The 22,254-nt window shown below is 37.1% G+C and overlaps 1 protein-coding gene across 1 annotated transcript; it reads right to left on the bottom strand.

The window, feature by feature from the left end:
• Positions 1–2,431: 2,431 nt before the first annotated feature.
• ITGB1 (integrin, beta 1 (fibronectin receptor, beta polypeptide, antigen CD29 includes MDF2, MSK12)) lies at positions 2,432–20,613 on the bottom strand. Its single transcript, XM_010285142.1, has 14 exons — positions 20,556–20,613; positions 20,223–20,308; positions 18,459–18,681; positions 16,253–16,423; positions 15,710–15,948; positions 14,223–14,378; positions 13,151–13,246; positions 12,155–12,244; positions 11,290–11,430; positions 10,961–11,163; positions 7,848–8,086; positions 6,154–6,376; positions 4,751–4,983; positions 2,432–2,683 (listed from the first exon to the last, which is right to left on the bottom strand). Exons 3-14 carry the CDS (start codon positions 18,604–18,606, stop codon positions 2,478–2,480), a joined length of 2,145 nt encoding a protein of 714 aa, XP_010283444.1. The 5' UTR covers positions 18,607–18,681; positions 20,223–20,308; positions 20,556–20,613; the 3' UTR covers positions 2,432–2,477.
• Between the last annotated feature and the right edge of the window lie 1,641 nt (positions 20,614–22,254).

Genomic DNA, 22,254 nt, shown 5'->3' with positions numbered 1-22,254 from the left:
CTCTTTCATACTTTTAATCTTCACAGTAAGTAAAACAAAAAAGCAGAAGTCAATCCCTCCATTTACACAAGAGGAAATCTTTCTGCAAGAAACACATTTTGAGGAGAAATGGCAGCACTGAGAACACTAAATCCTGAAAGAGTTATGAGGCAGAAAACAAGAGCACAGAATGGAAGTTCCACACTGCATGGTTTGTTAGATGCTTGTCCTACATGCAACAAAGTACACAATTAAGTGAACAGAGGAGAAGGTAACAGAGACTTAACCAGGTGGATTATGTGAAATGTTAGAAAGGAACAAGAACTCCATTTCCTCCCCAGAATCATTGACTGTGAGAAGAAAAATGGAAAGGAGGTGAATGGGGTTGGTATGGCAAGCAAAATTAACATTTTTACAATCAATTTCGGACACACTGGAAAGTGAAATGATTGCAAAGAGTAAAGGAAAGTATATTTCATCAAGGAAGGGCTCAGAATGCTAGACAAACTATCTGTTGTCACAGTGAGGACAGATAAGAGCTTAAATACTCTAAATTCATGCTTTCTCCCCTCATTTTTCCTTTACAAAAAAATCTTTTGAGTCCAACACTGAAAAAGGGAGACAGCAGACATAAAAAAATTAGATACAAATCCTTCCCTTCCACTGGCTCCTGAAAAAAGCCTTTGGATATTTAAAGGGATATATGCTGCCTTCCTCACTTCTTCATTCTGCTCTCTCTAATCTGGTGTCTATAATTCTTAGCCCTCTTCTGAAATCCATTCCCCATCTCATCCTCTCTTTCCCACTCCTCCCCCAGCAGCTGGGGATCCCAGGGAAGGAGGGAGACATCTAAAGCATTCAAAAAAGTACAATCTCAAAGTCTACAGAAGATATCCATCACTTCTGGTTTACTGACTTGCTCCTCTGGATATTGCTGTTTCTGAAGTCAGCATTTCCAAACAGAAATGAGGTATTCAGGTAGAGTTCAGGAAGGACTAAGAAACTGGGAGAAAATGCATCTGGAGGGGACAGGAACATTTCCTCCTCTCTTATTAATGACTTTTTCTATGGAGACCCCCAAGCTGGCTGGGCTACAAGGACTGTGATACTGCCAGTTTCAGTAGAAACAGGGATGGAAAAAATAAGATGCGTATTTAATTACCAAGTCAGTAAAGTATATGCATTTCATACTTAAATACAGGCTAGTTCTGTACTAGGTTAATAAGCCAAAGCAGTGAAAATAAAAATAAAAATCTGTAAGGCTACTCTGAATGTTCCTAGAGTTCCTAGAATGTTCCTCTAATAAAACCAGTGATATTTATAGGCTGAGATATCTGAGGAATATCTAAACTAGCTTTGCAAACATATCAACTTTAAGCAAGCTGACTGCTGATTTGAGGAAATAGAAGACAAACCCTCCCCTGAATGCTGCGTCTCTCCACAATCCAAAAAGCTTCTTCAATCCTAGCAGCTGTTCTATTATATACCCACACATTTATCCACCAAGGAAAAAAAAAAAAAAATTACTTGTAGAATAGTTCAACCCAGTACTGGTGGTATTAGTAAGCAAGCAATCTTGCTGTCAAAACAAGTTAAAAATTTTCAGATTGCATTCTTTAAAACCCCAGAATCAAAGCAGCAGTAGATAAACTGAGCAAGGCTGAAATTGTGATTAACTGAGTGTGACACACAGTGAGTTTGAAGTGACATGCAAAGGAAAAAAAAAAAACAGGAAGAAAATGAAAGAAGATACAAACTGAAACTTAGAGACCAGCTTTACGTCCATAGTTTGGATTCTTGAAATTGTTAATAGGGCTCTTGTATATTGGATTTTCTTGCTGAAGTAAAAGAAATGGTCAATGTCGGATAATTCAACAGGAAAAAGAAAAAAGAAAAGTAACATTCTCAACTATCACTGAAAAAAATCATGCTATATATAAAGAAAAGTGTTAGTAATTTTTTCACCAGCATAGAATTAATTAGTTTTCTTAAATAAAAACAAAATACTTCCTAGGAGATTTTTGAAAAGTACTCTCTTATCAAACAGACATGGGTGTTGACTTCTACAGAACTGTAGTGAAGGGTTTTTGATTAGCAGATTCCTCAACTTCCCAGAGGCAGCGACCCTATAACCTATGTAAGCCTATAGACTGTATGCTTGTTTTTCTTGCATACTTTTCTGTTGACAAGGGCTGGGAAGATTTCAACAAACCAGTACCAGCCATTACTTTGTGGCCAGTTATTGAAATCTCCCAACTAAACCTGTATAAGTATTTACAAGATCTTTCATAAGCATAAAATTTTCTCCTTCATTTAATATAAAAGTGACTTTTTTTTTCTTTTTCTTTTTTTTTTTTTTTTTTTGCTAGTGGTAACACATAGCATGTTTTAAAGTTGGCTTAAAATAAGGATATTTCTATTCCTCCATAAGCCAAAAGGCAAGAATACAGTCTGAAACATTTAAGGCATGTGAACAAAAGCCCTCTATTCTTCCTCAACTATGTAGCTTTTATACAGATAAAAGCCTCTTGACTTACCGTATCCCACTTGGCATTCATCTTCTCCTTTTCAAATTTAGCAAATTCTCTTCTGTCATGAATGATCATTAGTAGTTTCCAAATCAATAACAATGCAAGTCCAATAAGAACAATTCCAGCAACCACACCAGCTACAATGGGAATGATGTCAGGGCCGCTGGGGCATTCTAGGGAACAAAGCGAGGGAAGCATGATTTTACAAAATGGTAAAGGTAATGCATATCCAGATGCTTTTAGAGTTTTACTCTGTACTGAAGCCAGTATTTTGAATATCAGAGATATGCCAATACTACTTTCCTTTCAAATAATGGAAGTTTTGGAATGTGTACATCCTGTAACATTCCAGCTTATTTTTATCCTTCTAATTTGGGTTTAATCTTAGCAATAGAACAATTCATGTTCTCATGAAAAACCTATACACTGCTAACCCCTTAAGCTATTTATCTAGAGCATTAGAGTAAAATAACTAGCAATTGTATTTTAAATGTGCAAGAGCTCCGAGTCAAAGGTGGAGCTGGAGGGATAAACCAGCTACAGTACAAATGCAGATTAGAGTATGTGGGGACTGTTTTACTATCAACAGCATTACAGAAAAAGGGTGTTCCTCTTTTTACCTCAGATGGCTGTTATTGTTAGTAGATAATACATAGAGATAAGTAGTAACTTTGCTTCTGAGACAGATTTTTTTTTTTTAAGGATATTTCCTCATCTTGGGAACCGATCTCTGCTAAGAAAATTTAAAAAAAGGCACCTCCTCTTTGGATAAAAAGATCATGTACTTTCAAAATAAGTGAAATGCGTTTGAAAATAATAATACAGATGCAAAATGATTTAAGGTGACTGGCACAGAAGTAATAATCGCTCAAAATAAACCCCAAGTTTTCTATAAATAAAAAATTCCCAATAATCACAAACTGGACAAGGGCTTTTGCAGAGCTCAATGCACAGACTGAAGGAGTCAGAAACAAATAAATGCAACTCCTGTGCTGTCAATAGGAATACTGCTTCCCCCTAAACTGCAGGCTCCTAATCTTGGTAGGTGCCTCTGCAGGGGTGAAGGAAGTAGGAAGGGACATGATAGGAATTCCTTGGAAACCAGTATGGAACAAGTGTCTTCTCCACTGAATAGAGCTCTACTGAACACAGCTTCTTCCTTCAGCACTTGTATGCCACAAAATTAAGGTGCCTCCTGATGCATGACAGCTTGATTCAGCTCTTAACTAAAGCAACAGAAGTTTATCCATAAAGAGGAGGTCAGATGCCAAAAGTGTAGGGCATGTGTTGACTTGTCCTAAAAGACGACAAGGCTCAAGGTCTTCGTCTATACTTTGGACTACATTTTTAGAGAACTTAAAAAATCCTGAATGGAAGCAGTATTTATTTTTAAAAGCTGCTAACCACTGATCTGTATTAAGTGATGATGACTCAAATGATCAATTTTGAAGATTCCTTGATTATAATACAGCACTAAACCTTCCAGTACAGAAGGTGTGTATTTTTTAATCAAGCTTATAAAAATCAGGAGACCACACACTTATTATGCACAAAACCAGAATTTTTGCACTGTTAGATGCAACATCAAGTGATTCAAACTGAAAATACTTTTGGTAAATAAATAGTAAATTACTGATCGAGCTATAGAATTGTTCTCTCTTTTTTGTATCAGAAGGTTGAACAAAATCAAGAATGGTTGACTATTAAGGATTAACTAAGCAAAAGGCTTTTCAGATCTTTTCTTGAAGGTACCTCAGTTAAGTAAAAGCAGAGGCTCCCAGCATGACAGAATTTAAGCAGTTTGCAGCATTGTACACATTCTGTGTATTAAAAAACCAAAAACATCCAACAAAACCCCACAGATGCCAATGTTTCTAACCTGTAGCACAAGTCCAGTAAAAAAAAAAAAAAAAAAAAATCAACATTTAGATAACTAGGACTTGTTACAGGAGAGGTAAAACAAGCCTGCAAAGTATGGCAAGTGGAAACATGAAATGCTTTAACAAATATATGTATCTGATTGACTTTTTGTTTTTAAAAAACAAAAGCTGTTTTTGTCAGCCTAAAGGTTTGAAAAAACTGGATCTACAGAGACTTAGTTTCTTCTAAAGCCATTCAAGCTCCAGACATCCACAACTGTCACTCATGCAGCAAATCAGACAGAGCTACCTTGTAGTACACAACAACTGCATGAATTAACAACAAAGACAAAGGGAGAATAAGCAACATCATGTTCATACCTGGTGTCTCTACCACATGGACGTTGGCTTCACCATTTGAGTTGACGGAATATGTGAAGTAGAACCAGCAGTCATCAACATCCTTCTCTTTGCAATGAGACAATGGATCGGGCTGTCCAGGCTGTGGCAACTTGTCTCGGCTTTCCACCCGTGTCATGTTGAAATACATACATTCCTGAGAACATGTTTCCTTCTTTTCTCCCTTCTCAAAAGCTCTGCATTGAACACAGTCCCTGTGGAAATACAAATCAGAAGCAATGCTTTTAAATAGGTTCATGAAAGATTTCTAGCATTTAATCGAAAGAAACATGAAGGAGAAAGTGTGGGAAAAAAACCCAACAAAACCAACTCTTTTCAGAACATTTACGTACTTTGTGATTAAAAAAAGCCCCCTTTACTAAATTCCTCTGTCCCTGGATGACCCACAGGCTTCAAGGATGGGGTGGGGGAGTGTGGGAAATGAAAATAAAAATGACCTCAATCTCTAGAAAGGAAATAAGGCTAAAACTTTTTCAACCCCTCCACCTGGAAAATGAATACTCTCAGAGAAGGCAGTGTATGAACAGAATACTTACAGTGAAACAGTATTTGAGAGACAGACAGGTTAAAAAGAAACTGAGTGACAAGCTTTACAGCAGGCTATCACTCTAAACAAGTCATTGAAAAAAGCAGACCGAGCAGGATTTTTATACTACAAAGACTGCACTGAGAGAAAACCTTAAAGTCAGCTGCACAAAGCCAGGAATCAGCCCAGCCACCAATCATAAACTTATTTCAAAGTTTCTGTGCAGAAAACACTTTGTTTCTAAAAACCCGTATTTCCAAAGGCACGGATGCAAATTTCATTGGCCCACACAGACCTAGGTTTAGTTTTCGTCTGACTTTTTCAAGAGTATTCCACAATAAAAGTTTTAAGTAAAAAGCTTCGCTGAAGTTTTATCTATTCTGGAAATTGCACAGTATACGTATGCTTTTGTTACATTAATTACAGCCTGTCACATTATAGTCCTATGTTCCCTCCCGTTCTGCAGAAAGTTGGCTGTCGGTAATCATACATGAAATAGGGGAAAGCTGTAACTTGCCCAAATCAATCTGAATAAGTAAAACTGATTTAATGTAATGTACACATTTCTATGCCTAAGAAAAAATGGCAGGGGAATAATTTAAGAAATAATTAGCCTACCTGGTAGCAATCAAAATACTGTATTAATAATGTTTTGTTTATAATTAGTGATTCTCACCCAACAACTTTTACTGTCTAGGGGATGATATGATACAATGTCCCTACATTTCAGAGTAGAATAAAGCACAGTTATCAAAAGCCTCATTTTAAAAATTCTGCACATGTAAGTATCACAAGCTCAAATACACAGAAGCTGGGACTTCGTTTTCTAGGTACTTACTTGTGCTCTGGACAGACACCAAGGCAAGTCTGACACGTTTCACATGTGGGGCCTTGGAATTTAGGATCTGTACAATTACAGGTCCCACATTCGCAGGTTCCTCTTCCGTTGCAAATCTGCCCGTTAGATGCCATGCATGGAAGAGTATCCAAAGAACAATCGCACGCACTGCCAGTGAAGTTGGGGAAACACTCGCACACTCTGCATTTGCAGATACCGTTTCCTGTGCATTGAAAACATATTTCAGTGAAATGAAGTCTAATATAAAACATAAAATTTGTGACAGTAAGAAATAAATGTTCACCATCTCAGGACAGATACAGGGAAAAGAAAACCCTGGTGGAAAGATAATGAAGACACCAATGAATTAAGAGGCACAAAAAAAATTTTAGCTCCTTGAAAAACTACTTACAGGCGTTTCTCCCCTTTTCCCATTCTCCTACGTTTGGACTTCCTTTCATAAACAAAGTAACAAGACTAGGGAAAGCTGATCAAGAACAGTATAATGGGATGGCCATATCTCCTGGGTGGAGAGCATTACAGCACTGCTTCAGTTCACAATTTTGTACGTATATAGATGCATCGATCACTCCTGTCTTTGTATCTATCACTATGTAAATTTATAAAGCAAGACCTAAAAATATGAGGAATGCACTAACTTAGACTTCACAACACAGAGAAGTGAAACATCTTTGGCTCCCCAGAACACCACAATTCAGCTGCTGTATTTCTGACCTCATCCATCTAACCAAACTTTATGTTCTTTACACTCCCTACACAGGCAACAAGGTACTGGTATCTCCAGAAGGGTGATGTGAATGAAATGGAAAGATCTGTGGCTACATCCCTCCTCCACCGAGAATAAAGTGTTTAGGCCAATACTTATCTGTCAACATACATTTTCTAACATCACCACCATTGTTCCTATCCTTTGTGGAGCTGATGAGCAATTGGTGTATTCTGAGCAAGGTAGACAAATGAGGTATACTTATAATTTGGTCAAAGCTTAGTGGCTTTTCTGTTTTATTTTTGTATCAAAAATCTGAGGTAGTAGTTACACTCCTACCAGATACTTCCACGTGCAAAGCAGTCTAGGGAAGTTATAGGACAAAAATACATGCAGCAAAATAATTTAGACACCGGCCGATGAAGCATTTTCTACATTGCTTTTGATTTCAGGAATTAACTGCCATCAGTCTTGTTTCAAGCACTTAAGGTGTTCTTCTGGATCTTGCATGTTCCAATCTTCACTTACCTTTCAGAATAGTCTCAACTGGTGTCTTGTCAAGCACTCACTATTACAAGTAAGCTGAGGTCATTATCTCTCTTTATTGACGCAGTGGTTACACTGAGCCAGTATAACATTATAATCTCAGGCCAGTTGTTTCACCGTTCTGTACTATAATACCTGAGGGTAATTCTGTAATAAACAGCAGAAGTCAAGTTCACTTTACATCCTTCTTGGAGCTGTGATTCAAGGAAGGTGAAGTGTATATTAACACATTATATGTTCATGATCACAGAGAGCTGTTTATTAATAGATGTTTTCAATCACTAAATCTGTGGATATTCTCATCTCCCTTATCGAGTAGCTATGATCTATAAGCTAAGTATCACTACTCTACAAGGTAGAGTTGACAGACTTGTACTGCTGGCCAGCTTTGCCTGCACAAAACTCTGAAGTAGTTTCTCACCTCCACAAATCAAACCATTTGATCGATCACAGTTGAAGTTATCACATTCACAGTATTTGCCAGAATACACTTCATTGGTGTTTTCTCTTTTCTTGCATACACATTGTCCACAAATGCATTCTCCATTGTTACTGCATATTTCTGTACTGTTCTCCCTCCTGCAGTAAGCATCCATATCCTCACTATTTACTTCATCTGTACTACATTCACATAGTCTTCCAATACGTCCTTCGTTACACCTGCAAGGTAAAAACACGATTGAAAATACAAACTTAATTAAAAGTCATACAATAAAAAGACTGCAAAAAATAGTAAAAAGAACAGGAGTAAAAGTGTCTATTTTCTCAAGGGATACTCCAAGTTAAACTTCAAATGAGACTGCCAGCTGACATCTATATAGCCATTCTTGAAGGTGCTGCAGCAAACTGGACTAAGTTGCTCCTACACTGATTACTCGTTCCAGGTGAGAAACTGTGTGTCACCACCTCTAAGCAAGCTGCCGCATAAGCCACTATTAATCCCTTTCTCACGCAACAGAACAATAACTATTTTTAAGTGACAGTGACTGTTCACTGTAGATGCTCTCATCTTTCAATGAAAAGATTTCCCATGGAGAGCAACTAGGCAGGATGACACCAAGCTGGGTGGTGCGGTTGACCCGCCTGAGGGACAGGATGCCACCCAGAAGAACCTGGATAAACTCAAGGAATGGGCCCATGTGAACCTCATGAGGTTCAACAAGGCCAAGCGCAGGGTCCTACACCTGGGTCAGGGCAACTCCCATATCAACACAGGCTGGGGGATGAAAGGATTGAGACCAGCCCTGCCAAGAAGGACTTGTGGATGAAGGTACTGGTGGATGAAAAGCTGGACGTGAGCCGGCAATGTGCGCTCACAGCCCAGAAGACCAACTGTCTCCTGGGCTGCATCCAAAGCAGCGCGGCTAGCAGGTCAAGGGAGGTGATTCTGCCCCTCTGCTCTGGTGAGACCCCACCTGGAGTCCTGTGTCCAGCTCTGGAGCCCTCAGCACAGGGAAGACATGGACCTGTTGGAGATGGTCCAGAGGAGGACCACAAAAATGATCCTAGTGATGGAACATCTCTCCAGTGAGGACGGGCTGAAAGAGTTGGGGTTGTTCAGCCTGGAGAAGAGAAGGCTCTTGACCTTCTTACAGCCTTCCAGTACTTAAAGCAGGAAGATAAGAAAGATGGGGACAGACTTTTTATCAGGGCCTGTAGTGATAGAACAAGGGCTAATGGTTTTAAACAAAGAGGGTAGATTTAGACTAGATCTAAGGAAGAAATTTTTCACAATGAGTGGTGAAACACTGGTACAGGTTGCCCAGAGAGGTGGTAGATGCCTCATCCCTAGAAACATTCCAGGGTCAGGTTGGACAGGGCTCTGAGCAACTGGTCTAGTTGAAGATGTCCCTGCTCACGGCAGGGGGATTGGACTAGATGACCTTTAAAGGTCCCTTCCAACCCAAAGATTCTATGATCTTTAGAGCTGCTGAGCAGACATCTTTCAGGACCAGCACTTCTCATTGTCAGGGTTAAAAATATTGATGAAGACATGGAGGTTTTTCTTGTTCACAGCAGTGACTGATGAACTGTTGTGGGGCATCAGACACAACACTTCCATCAGGAAATCACTACTGTTGCAAATGCAAAAGGCTGTTCTTACCCCTCGGTCTGTTCTCCCCTGTGTGAAACTATTGGGACGCCAGTGACAGTGATACCAAGTTAAATAAGTCTTTCTACACAGGGATAGGAAAAACCTGCTTTCCTTATTTAAAGGGAACATCAAAAACTGACTGCAAAATGGAGCAATGTATCCAGCATTTATGTGGATATAAGCCAAAGTAGCTTATTCCTCAACTTACAGAACATCAAGCAGTTAGGGGGCCATACCTTATTCTTTCAAACACCCCGTTAACTACCACCAACAAATTCACCAGGCAGATGTTAGTCCGTTCTACACCAAAAGCCCTCTAAGACTAAACTCAGTGTCTTTTGCTTTCTTTTTAATAATAGTGACATATTAAACCATGAGGAATGAGACTTACAAATTTAATTTCAGTTACAGTTCATTGAGGAGGAACCAACATTGTTTGCCAAAGTCCTGAATCTTGCTTTCTTAGAGACTTACTTAAATTCATTCTGCTTCTACCATTCTCATCTCAATCAAGTGTTTCCAAGAAAAAGTTTTCATTTTTACTGTAGATTTTTTGGAGGGGGGGAAAAAAAAAAAGGCTAAAACCTTGACTTACTAAGTTGATCTTCAACGAGTCTCCACTGAAACTCTAAGACTCTGTTTTCATTGTCTGTCATTCATTGTGTGCAATTCCAGAAAACCCAGTATCATCTTTCTTAATTTTCAAATGTGTAGTAAGGAATACATGTCTAATCTAATCCCTGTGATGGGCAATAACAGACATTTCAAAGGCATATGTAGACAAAAAAAGTAATACATAGTCTGAATGTTTTATAGATATATGCAATTAGAACAAACGTTTTAATAAGACCCCAAAAAGTTCAAAATAAAGTAGGGACAAGAGATTGGGGATGTCATCCAAAAATAAAAGGTTGTTCTTTTGCAACTTCTTACTCCTCCCTGCTATGAAACAACTGGTGCCAATCTGGGTAGCAGCTGTTACCAAAAAAACTAGGAAGCCTTCAAATTTCTTAAAATCAGCAGACCTCACATTAGAAGGATATAATTATATCAGTATGAATACTTGCAAAAGTATCACAGATTAATCCCATTCATTTTGTTCCATAAATCCATAATTTTGCCATATTACATGGACCTCAAAACTAAATAAACAGAAAATCAGTAAGACCTGTATCACTTAAAGGACTGACTCGAGGCCAAATTCGAATTCCGACTTGTACAATAGTGCCAATCTAATCATGAATACTATGAATTCCAGCATATGGATTATTTGCAGAGATAAGACAGCATGTCAAAATATCATAATAGGTTTGTAACAGTAATTCTTGTCCTTTCACTAAAAAAAAAATTAGTAAAACCAAATAAACCCTAATTAAGCTAACAAAAGTCTTGCTCATATTCCTCTTTTGCAAAAATAAATAAAATGTCTATTTGTTTACCTGCATGCACCACATTCAAATGTTCCATTTCCTTCATGGCAGGCTGGACTGTTAGGTTCTCCTTCACTTTGACACTGACATTCACAGATGAACTGAAGATTAATTTCCACTTCTTCAGTGAATCCCAGTGGTTTAATTTTAATTGTTTCATTTTGTCCTTTCTTTGGACATTCATTAGCTGTTACATTAATCTCAAATTTAACCTGCAAAGAAAAAGGAGTGCCACATTACTAAAAGGAGTTTTGTCTGTAAAAAAATCACTGAGTGTTTGACATTTTAAATGAATTTTATTTTTGAGTTTGAGTAGCAGCACATATACTGTAAGTTACCTCATCTCCGATTGAAATGTTAGAACATTTCCTTCCATCTTCTTGTGTATCATTCACTCCATTCTTGCAGAAAGACTTATAACTGATTGTCACTCCTTTTGGTAGCTTACTGTTTTCCAGGATAACCTCTGAAGAAAGGGACTAAAACAATAATTACTAGCTAACTTCAAATTGAGTCGCATAAGCATTTTGCTGAAAAAAGACATTACACAACTATGCACAGTCTAAGCACCAATCCCATGAGCACACTAGAATTAGTTAAGTTCCAACATGCCAAGAAACAGCAACCTGGGGCTGCCTGTGGTGATCCTTTCTCAAGGCTGAACCCTGTTATGCAGGGTCAGGGCAGATCTCTACAGACACTGGAGGCAATTGTTTGCCCTGTGTACTCTGAAGGAGAAATAGGGCTCATTTACACAACACAGCTATGAAGAATATATTTTGGGGACAAACCCAGGAGTCCCTAAGGTTGACGTAGACATTTTCTTTGGGGTCAAGAGGTTGCAAAAGGGCCCTTTTCTCTTCTACATGGAAGGCAGGCAAGAACTGAAGATGCTGAGTAAACAGTGTGGTTTTTAATTGTGGATTTTATTTTTTCAAAGGGAAAACATGGATGATAATGTTTTCTTTGTACTCTTGTTTTAAGTGGGTTTAAGAGTACATAATTCTAATCAAAACTCTTATTGCCATAGTGTCTATATGCCTAATATGGTCTTACTGCAATGGCAGTATATTTATAGTATAGTATACTAACTTCCTATTTCGTAGAAAAAATTAAAATCCGCCTTGGAGTATCTGCCTGAAAAAAATCACAACAACTTAGAAGTAAGAAAATTAATACAGCCCCAATAAAATCTGAACTTACATTGTATGCATCAATGATCAGCTGAATCACATTGCTGGAGTTTGAAGACAATGTTCCCACTGCTGATTTTGGTATCAGGTTTTTCAATTCCTTTAAGTATTTACAAGAGTAAAAGGAAAATTACAGCCTTGCTAACAAACAAAGTATAATTTGTGCTATAAATATCTGTATGGTGATACAATGCTTTAGCTGACTAACTAGTCAAGATCAAGTACTTCGAAAAACAAGATTAAAGTGCTGCCAGTGATCTTCATGATTTTTGAGGTTATAAACAACACTACTAGTATAAACAAATATGCAGCCTTTTCTTCTCCTCTGCATTTTTATGTTAAATTTGGTAATAGAATACTACGACCTTCTCTTGTACAAGTTGACCACATGTAATATATCTTCAAGATCTTAAAGAAGCAGCCACACGTTTCTAGAGCATTAAAGATAGGCAGATAAAAGATGATTTCCAACAAAAAAGAAACAACTTACATTATAGGTAAAGAAAGAAAAATACCTTGTTAGGTTAAAACGAGGAAAAATATGTGTCTCTTACACAGTCATTTCCTATTTCACAATCACATCCAGCAGTTTAGTTAATTTTAAACATCAGGAATATAAATAGACCACAGAGAACAAAATATGCTTTTTCATAAGTGTGTCTCTTGATTCAGTGTCTACCCCCTCCCCTATTTTGCTGTAAAAATGTTCACAAAAAGTAGCACTGAAAATATGCTCTTCATTCCTTCCTACCTATAAAGAGGGGCAAGGAGAAGGGGCACTTTCTCCTTGGAAATTACACGTGCACTCAGTACCAATTTGACCAAGTAAAAAAGGCTTAATAATAAAAATGCAAATAGTAAAATATTACTTCCATGATCACTTACTTCTATATTTATTTTAATTTCAAATCAAGCAATTTTCATGATTTCAGAGCAAATCTGAGTCAGTCTTAGTGCTTGAGGGAAAAAAGTATAGAGATCAGAAATATGTGTTACTTCTCTTTACCTTATAAACTGCCTGAAACTCTTCAGTAACAGCAAAGATTGTCTGAATATTGTTCTCACTAAGCTTCTGTACCAGATGAGCAATAGAGGGATAATCCTATAAAAATCAAGCGTAAAATGCAATTCAAATTTGGGACACATGCTAGAAAACCACCAAAAAGATTTTGACATCGTAAATACAGATCACTTTTAGAAACATACATAAGACTTCTAACTAGCCAGCTTATGTTACAGCTCTAAGGAAAACAACCACTGCAAACAAACATGCACTGAAAAGATTCCATATATGCCCCATGAAGATAGGTGTCTTTTAGAAGGGACTACAATAACATTATCTTATTCCCTGCCACTTAAAGTTTCCAAGTTAAATTCCTAATCTCAATGTGCTCAGAAAATTACCTTCGGCAGTTTTCCCTATGGTTTATCTCAGTGAAAACCACTACTTTTTGCACTATGTCATAAAGGAAAAGATCAAATGAAGCCAAATTTATTTTAGTTTTTTACTGAACAATACTCACTTAACTTTAGGAACACATGAACATGCAAACTTTGTAAAGCTTATTGTGTTTATCCCATTCTTCACATGTTTTTCTTTTTACCTTTTGCCTGATCTACCTATCAGTAAACCATGAAGGCAATGTTGTTAAGCATACTTTTATCATAAACTCTGCATCATAAGATTTCAAGCAGTCTTAAAAAAACTGGCTAAGGAGCTTTCTATTTTACAGCATTTTTTACAGTAGTAAAATACTTCTGAACACAAAGACTAGCAAAATGATACAACGGGACACAGCCACCACAGTTTGCCAGTGGACATGCAGGATTATTAATTATTAAAAAGGTTAAAACCCAACAACACAAATCAAAGTTGCCATTTCTTGAAGTTTTCCAGCTAAGACTGAATTCATTCTTGCACATTTGCCTTAGTTAAGCTAAAGCCACTTAATACAGAGGTAAATAGGTAACGTTCAAAAGATATAGCAGCCTGAAGCTATACCAGATGACCTGATGAGCTTTTTTGAGCTAAGTGTCACAAAATATTAGTTTCTGTAGAAGATGATGCAAAGACTTACATAATAGTGGCTCATTGTGTACATATTATTTTCCAGGTGACATTTCCCATCATTTGGTAAAACAATTCCACCAAGTTTACCATCTCCTGCAAAGTGAAATCCAGCATCTGTGGAAAACACTAGTAGTCTTGTAACGTTTCTCCAGCCAATTTGTTCCTTTGGAAACGAAGAGATGGAATTTTGGTATTTTACACTAATTTATTTTATAGCAATGGAGACCAACACTTGAGAGACAAATGCATGAAAAAGTAGGCAGACTTAGGAGAAGTCATACTGCAAAAGCGCCACCCTGGAAATCATGTCATTCACCCAAACCTTAAAAGCACTTGCATTTAATTAAATGTCTGCTCTAAAACATGTGCTGTAGGCTTTTCACCAAAGGCATGACACATTCTTTTTGAGATGTACTTCGGTCTGTTCAGTTCTCATTGGAGTATCTGAAGAGCGTTAGAGTTTTAGAAATAGCACATGTCAGTTCAGCTCTTTATTGCCCCCAGGTCCACTTCTATGTCACTACCAAGCAGCCCAAGCACAGAGGACAATGTCAGTGTGTGGAACACTGCTGCAATCTTGAATTGGAAGATTGTGGCTTCCCAGCATTAGGCTCTGAAGAATCATCAGGCCATCAGATTTTGCCAATCTAGTCCAGATTCACACCCAGTGTAATGGTTGCCAGAGGACTGCCTTTTTTCCACCCACTCACTAGCAACCTGGCACACAACTGCAGGGTCTAATTCTGTGACTTGCCCTTTCCTATTTTTTTTTAAATTCTTCCAGAGTTGAAGCTCTAGTTAATTTAAGGGGTGAAGGCCTTATAAAAAAGGTACAAAAAAGGAGAAAAAAACCACCACAAAACCCCACCGAAAGCTTATAATTAACACTGTACTTTTAAAATAAGACTCTAGAGTGTTTCAGAAAGCACTGACTCCATTGAACAACAGCATAATAATATTGTAACAAAGCAGTAAACTTGGGTATCAATTTTTGGGAGTCCATGTTGTACAGGTGCATAGAACAGTCTGTCAGACTATGGAAACATCAAAGAAGAATGCAGTGATCTAGATCAGATCTTCAAAAATAAACAAAAATCAGGTTTCTATCTACTTATGTCTGAGATGCTAGTAGAAGTTACAATTCACCAAACTGTTCTGAAACAACAACTACAAGAAGCATATAAAATTCTCGATAATTTGAGAATTATTGCTTACTTGGGATTTCATACACTTTTGAGCAGAATTTGACTCTTCTTTTACAGCAAAATTTAAAAACTTTGTCTTTGGAACACATCTATCTGCTGTGAACATGGGACTTTCACATTTCACAGTTTCATTCACTCACGAGAGGTCTGTATCCATGCAGCCTGCCTAGTCTATCTTGTCTTGCTAGCATGAGAGGACATGTTCAAACGTCAGCCACCATAAAACGGTAAGACTGTATTCAAACAATTTCATCTAATAGAGCAGTAAAGAAAACTAATACACACTTACCCCACAAACTGCAACCTGCATTATTGCATCAAATCCACCTTCAGGAGAATCTAAATTCCCAGAAATGTGCTGTTTACCTACAAGTTCATTGAATTTGTTTCCTTCACTGGTAAGGCTGAGCACATTTTTATAGCTAAATGGACTTGTACAGTTCTGGTCACCTGTACAGGGATTTCTGAGTTTGGCTGGTGTTGTACTTATATACGGCATCACAGTTTTCTCCACAAAAGAGCCAAAGCCTAAGACAGAACAATAAAAACCCTGTAAGTTGAAGAATGGACATCTCTTATTTATATTATAATACCACAGAATGCAAATGCATTATAGCTGAACTGATGTCAGAAATAGCTCTCTTACTTGTTTACGTTCCACCTTCTCCATCAACACCAAATACTCTTATGTTCCTCAACAGGTTCTAGGTATTAGAGTATCTGTCATAATACTGCTAATTTAAAAAAAAACCCTTCATACATCATCATGTGAAAAACATCAGGAAGGAAACGTCTTTTTTTTTTTTTTTAAGAATAGGCAAATCTTTCTTACCAATTCGAAAGTCTGAAGTTATTTTTTCCATTTCTAACATCAGAGCTGTTCCGAGGCTTTTCACATTCTCTAAATCATCTTTCATAGAATAGGAGAGGTCCATAAGATAATAAAGATCAATGGGGTAGTCTTCAGCTCTCTTAAACTTTAATGAAAATGTTTGGGGTTCTCCTGTTTAAGAGATTGAACAACAGAAACAATTAAAGATTTCATAACCGCACTTGAAAGAAAAATGCCTTTTTAAGGAAAATGTTTGAGATACTGATGGAGATTTTCAACTAAAGGCGAGTCATTATTTTCTCCTGTTAATTAAAATGCTTAACATTTAACAAATTATGATGAAAAAAATTTCAAGAAGTATTTCTTTCAAATATCCAGTTTCATCTTTTCAAGGTATTTTATCTCCCCATAGAAAATACTAGCCTGCCCAAAATCAAGCCTCTCTTAGTTGCTTCAATTTCAAATCTTTACACGTGCAATAATTTTAACAAGGTTCCCACAAGATCTAATAGCACAAATTTTCAATATCTATTTGCATCCAAGATGACCCTTAAAAAGTCTCAGGATTTAGTTTAAAAAAAAACCCCAAACCAACACAAAACAAACAGTTTGAATAGGTTTATAAAAGAAAACTCTGTTCTGGAGTTTCAAGTTACTTTGCATCAAATACAGGCTGAGAGGACAGAAATGATAGTGAGATAACAGTAAGTTACTCTTTGTTGCAATTGTAAGCCCGGACCCTGCGTTTTGCCAACAGAAGCATGTAGTCTCACCCTGATGTTGAAAGACACTGCAGAAGAACTACCCCCTTACCCCCAGCCCCTGGAAAATGGAAAAGTATTCTTTTGCCTATTATATATGAAATAAGGAACGGAATTAGAAGTTCTGCCTCCCCCACTGCAGTTAAATGGTGATATTGCTGCTGAATAATTAGCACACATTTATTTAATATGATCAAAATTAGCACACTGGGGAAACCATTAGATGGGCAAAGTGAATAGCATACGGATCACACAGCTATGCAGCATGGTTTGCACAAAAAAACCCCAATGCAAAAAAAACCCTAAACAAAAAACCAACCACCAGCCCTAAACAAAAAAACCAACCAACCACCAAAACCAAAACCTAAAAGCTTTAGATTTTCCTTAGCTGCTGTTTAAAAAAAGCCTGCGCAGAAAGCAAGTATTCCTCTCTGCAAGCACATAGTCCCTCATCAGAGACCTTATGACCAAGATCAGTATTTATAAAGTAATAATCTTTTGGGTAGTTAGGTTCTGGTTGCCTAGGTCCCTCATTTGCGCTGATGAAGAAATTTCTGTGTCAATAGAGGGACAATAATTTGGTTTGAAATTGGAAGGGTCACACTAGAAGTAAATGGGGGCAATACCAAAACCGCAAAATAACTTTCATTCCTTTCCTCTCCTCGCCATGCTAAGCTTCTTCAGATCAACTTGCATTTAAGGCAATCACCACCACACAGCTGACCCCTGAGTACAGGCTCTTATTTCAGGTAAATACAAGGTAGCTGTTGAATGCGTCTGCTGCGCCTAGAAACTCTCCTTAAGGACAATCTCCACTATGTTCAAGTACTGTATAAGCTACTGACACTGGGGTTCCCCCCCCCCCCCCCCCCCCCCGCCCCCGCCATTTGAATGAAATAAAGTTCTCTTTAGTGGCTGGAAATGGTACACAACTACTTTGTTCTCATTACTGCAGTCCCGTGTCCACATCTTTAGTCTCTGGAAAGTATTTTACGTAGCAATACAAAAATCTTGCTGCATAACTACAAAACCATTCAGTTCAGACACGCAGACTTCAGGCAACAGCCTTTCCTTTTTCTTCAAGGAAAAGGAAATGCTCTCATAACTTTTCTAAGTTTTTGCACATTCATCTCCATTCTAAGAAGCCACATTGTAGAAAATCAACTACAAAACACCAAAAAACCACCCAGTTTCCCCTGAGATATGTATCAAACCATGCTGTATTTATTTTCTGTTGGGAACAAGTGGTAATATCTAACCTTTCATAAAAATCAAATAGTATTTGGATTATCTAAATGCCTTGGGCTGACTTGAATGCCTCTGCTATCATTCAGGTTATCTGAACAATAGTAGTTTCTAACAAAATGGTTACACATTCAAAACAGAAGATGCAGATGTCATGGTGACAGAAAATTATCTGAAGACTAGAATGAAACTGTTCTTACCGACTCTTAGTTTCAGTACTAATTTTTGGGGCTGGATCTGCGTAATGGCCTCTGGTTTCAGCTTCTCTGCAGCACCTATCTTACGATTCGTTACTTCTCTATCTTCAAGCACCTGTTTGCTACCTCGGGGATTTTCTATATCTTCCATAGGACAGCCTTTACTCTTTAGTGCTGCCAAGTCATCACATCTGGCAGATGTTGGTTCTCCTTCTTGCAAAAAGTCCTAGAAAACACAGGCAAAAAAGTATCAAGTTTACAGCTACCTGCAGTTATACTCTACCCACAATAACATTTTTTACAATGATTCCATCTTTTTTTTTTTAAAAAGTTCAGTAATAAAACACACAGTCCTGAAATGTGTTATATTATACTAAATACACCAGTGACTATTATTTAGTCCACGGGTTTGCATCTACTTATACTTATCTGTGTATAAAATGTAAGCAAGATGGAAGTAAAAAAAAAAAAATGCCCAATGTCTGAAGCAGGACAGCTTTTTAAATTGGCTACTCTAAAAATGACAGCAGGTGGAAAAAGGTCTCACCTTCACGCGGCTCTCAATAATGTGAACCTACTTGTTACAGCCTACTTGGCAACTACCCTCCTTTATAACTGTATTTTTTTTCAAAGGCTTTAATTAAAGACTATGTAAGCATACCTTGGCACTCCACAACCAAACAATGGCAATGTGCTGACAGAGCAGGGGAAAGACAATCGACAACTCTTTTATTTTGGGGAAATTCAATTCGAAAGCAAGATACATAAGCAAAACCAGTATGTAACTTCGTTCCGAACAACAAGTTACCATTCCATCAAACCTAAAAAAAAGCTCTAAGCTCAAATATGAATAAATAAGGCTCCTAATTAAGAAACATGGCAATTCTGATCCCCCCTCCCCTAAACATGCATATAAATAAATAGATCTTAAAGCTTGTCAGTTCTTCATGAGTAGGACCTACAAGGAATCTGACAGCTCAAGGCCAAATTTTAGTCAGTTTAATTAAATGTTTAAAGTTTATGAGCTGGTTTGGGGGATAGTAAGTAGGTACTATATGGAAATAAATACACATTATCACATTCTAGCAAGAAACAGAAAAATTTCCCAGTTTTCATTAACAAACTGGAGAAGAGCTGTAGAAAACATTTTCTTCTGTTTCTAACCTGAAGAAGACACTTCAGCATATACTGGTTAAGTCACACAATTTAAGATTATCTTACATTTTTTATTTTCTGAATTCCTTTTTTTTTTTTACATAAGAAAGCACTTCTTATGTTTTGTACTGAAGCAAACAACCCACCCACATGAACCAATCTCCTACCTCCCAAGTCTATCAACAACAGAAAACTAAAATTTGAACATCTTTTACAAAAAAGAAAACCTTTAATCTCTTCCCCTACTCCACCTATGTCTGTCTAAAATTACCTCTTATTATAATGTCACTGGAAGAATATAATCAAGCATACCCAGACAGATTCCATGCTGGAATGATTTTAAATAACTATGAAAGAGCCTGTAAGGGTCTGGATACACTTAAGATTTAGAAAAGAAGTAGTAAACTCATTGTGAAAAGCAATTCTACTCAAATCAGGACATCGGGAAAATCACAACATCTGAATTTTTAAGTACAAATAAGTATCAAATTGAAGAGCTACAAGAAACTATTATTAATCAAAATAGACATTTCTATACATTTGAGATATTTACTAAAATTTAAAACCTTGGGGAAAAAATACAAACCGTAAAAGGAATCTTGCAATACTTACTGTGTTTTTACACCAACCACAGTTTGGTCCCGCCTGTATACATTCACCACATGACTTTGCGTTAGCTTTTATGCAGTCACTTCCACCTAGCAAAGAATCCAGATCAATTGCTTCATTTATAAAAAGGTGCTAATACTAACAGAATTTTAGTTTGTTTCATCCGGCTTTGTAACTGTTAGTTCTAACTATGAACAGGTTAGTAACATGAGATATGATTGACATATTGCCATTGGCACTCATCTAAGAATGACATATTTATCTACATAAATAACTGCTGAATATATATAGTTTTAAAGCAACATTAAACTACTGCAATGAAATAGAGTGGCTTACCTTGCTGAGCAAATCCATTCCATATCAAGCAACAGAGAACACCAGCCCATGTCAGCAACTTGAAATTAGTCTGAAACACATAATCAGAAGACCAAATTGTATGGTTTATTGTAATGACTAAGGAAAAAAAAAAGTTGCATGAAACTGCAGACATGTAACTGTGTTTCAGGAGGCAAGGAACATGCAACAGATGCAAATCAAATGATCTTGCTTGTACCAGCTGGACAGTTTTGCTCTAATACAACCATGTTTGTGGGCTAAATTTTGTATTTAGAAGACATGAAACGGAGTAGCTTCTTCTTAAATTATTTTGAAATACTCTTATGGTAGATAAACCAGCAAGCTATGAGAAAGTTGGGGGAGTGTTGGGAGGGAGAACCCAAACCAATCTATCAACATCTTACAAAAAAATATTTATGCTCTCAATTCTATCAGAGAGAGACTTCTAAATAAAGACACCACAGAAATACAAGACAGAAGTAGAGCACTTCTATTCAAGTCTCTGTTTTAAGGTAAACTTCAAGGCCGTTTCCAGAATATTTTCCTTGTACTCTTCAAAGGGCATTTTACAGCCGAGCTTTGCACCTTATACTCCAAACTAGAAATTTCCTTTCATGATACAGAACATAAAACATGAAGCCCTGACAGAAAAAGTAAATACATACAAACTATATCATCTATATGTTTTAAAAGACAAGATTTGAATGCTTATAAACCACAATTTAAGGTTACTGATTTGCCTTTTTCCCTAACTATTGGTGAGACTTCACTTAGCACTCCAGAGTTAGGATTACATTCTAAAAATTCATTTTAAATAGACAATTTTTTTTCTAAATTTTCTTCTACTCTAACAGCAAGTAGTCAGCCAGGGTAAGTTTTCACATCTTTGAAATTTTGGTACTATTTTAAATTCCCTTTCTCTTTTACTCATAAAAATTCTGAGAACTTGGGCCCTGGCTGCCAATTTTTTGGGTCATCCTAAAATGTTATTGCTAATTAAAGCCTTTCCAGTCATCCTGGAAACATCAATATTCTTAATAACTTTTTGTTCTAAAAAATATCTTGCCAAGGAAAAGTGAATTTGGCAGTCCTTTAAAATGAAATTGTTATTTTCTAGAAGATATGCTATTATCCATATAAATTAGCAGCAAAGTGAGCAATACTTAAATTCGCACAGCAGCTGAGCTTTGGTTTTCCCCTTACTGTCTTCGGATCATTCATAACTGTTACTTTGCATATCCAGACCTAAAGGAGAAGGGATAGCTGCTCTAAAATCTGGTGGAGGAGGTTTCAAACAGAAGCCAACCCTTTGCTAAAAAATTGTATCCAACAACAGTATTAGATGGTTCATATTTTTCTGATAAATCACTTTGGCCCACTCTTCAGTGGATGCTGTAGCCAGAGGGCAGGGAGGAGTTTAGACATAGGACAATTAAGAGAATTTGCTGTGGAATGACTTTGCTAGAAGTCATGCATATGCACGTAATAAATTACTAATTAAAAAAACAAAGAAAAATGGAACTGTGAATTATACCTTAACTTTTGAGCATTGCCTATTGCACACATCTAGCTCCGATTTCTCTCTCTGCCTATCACTGCATAGGTGATCAGTCCTTCATTCGCAAAAACTCTTTCATGAACGCTCTTATTAAGTCCCCTCTATAAGCCATCACCTAAATCAAACCGGCGCAACCATGAG

This window comes from Phaethon lepturus, unplaced genomic scaffold (genome assembly GCF_000687285.1).
Source record: "Phaethon lepturus isolate BGI_N335 unplaced genomic scaffold, ASM68728v1 scaffold39264, whole genome shotgun sequence".
NCBI classification, from domain to species: Eukaryota; Metazoa; Chordata; class Aves; order Phaethontiformes; family Phaethontidae; genus Phaethon; species Phaethon lepturus.
This window is presented reverse-complemented; position numbering and strand designations above follow the sequence as displayed.

Bases quoted from the DNA above. Each gene is read 5' to 3' on its own strand.
- ITGB1 (XM_010285142.1), bottom strand. From the start codon at position 18,606: ATGGAAGATATAGAAAATCCCCGAGGTAGCAAACAGGTGCTTGAAGAT. The intron at 11,431-12,154 runs GTAAGTTCAGAT...TTATTGTTTTAG, and splicing joins TGATCATTGATGCATACAAT to TCCCTTTCTTCAGAGGTTAT. The intron at 8,087-10,960 runs GTAAACAAATAG...TTTACCTTGCAG, and splicing joins TTTGAATGTGGTGCATGCAG to GTGTAACGAAGGACGTATTG.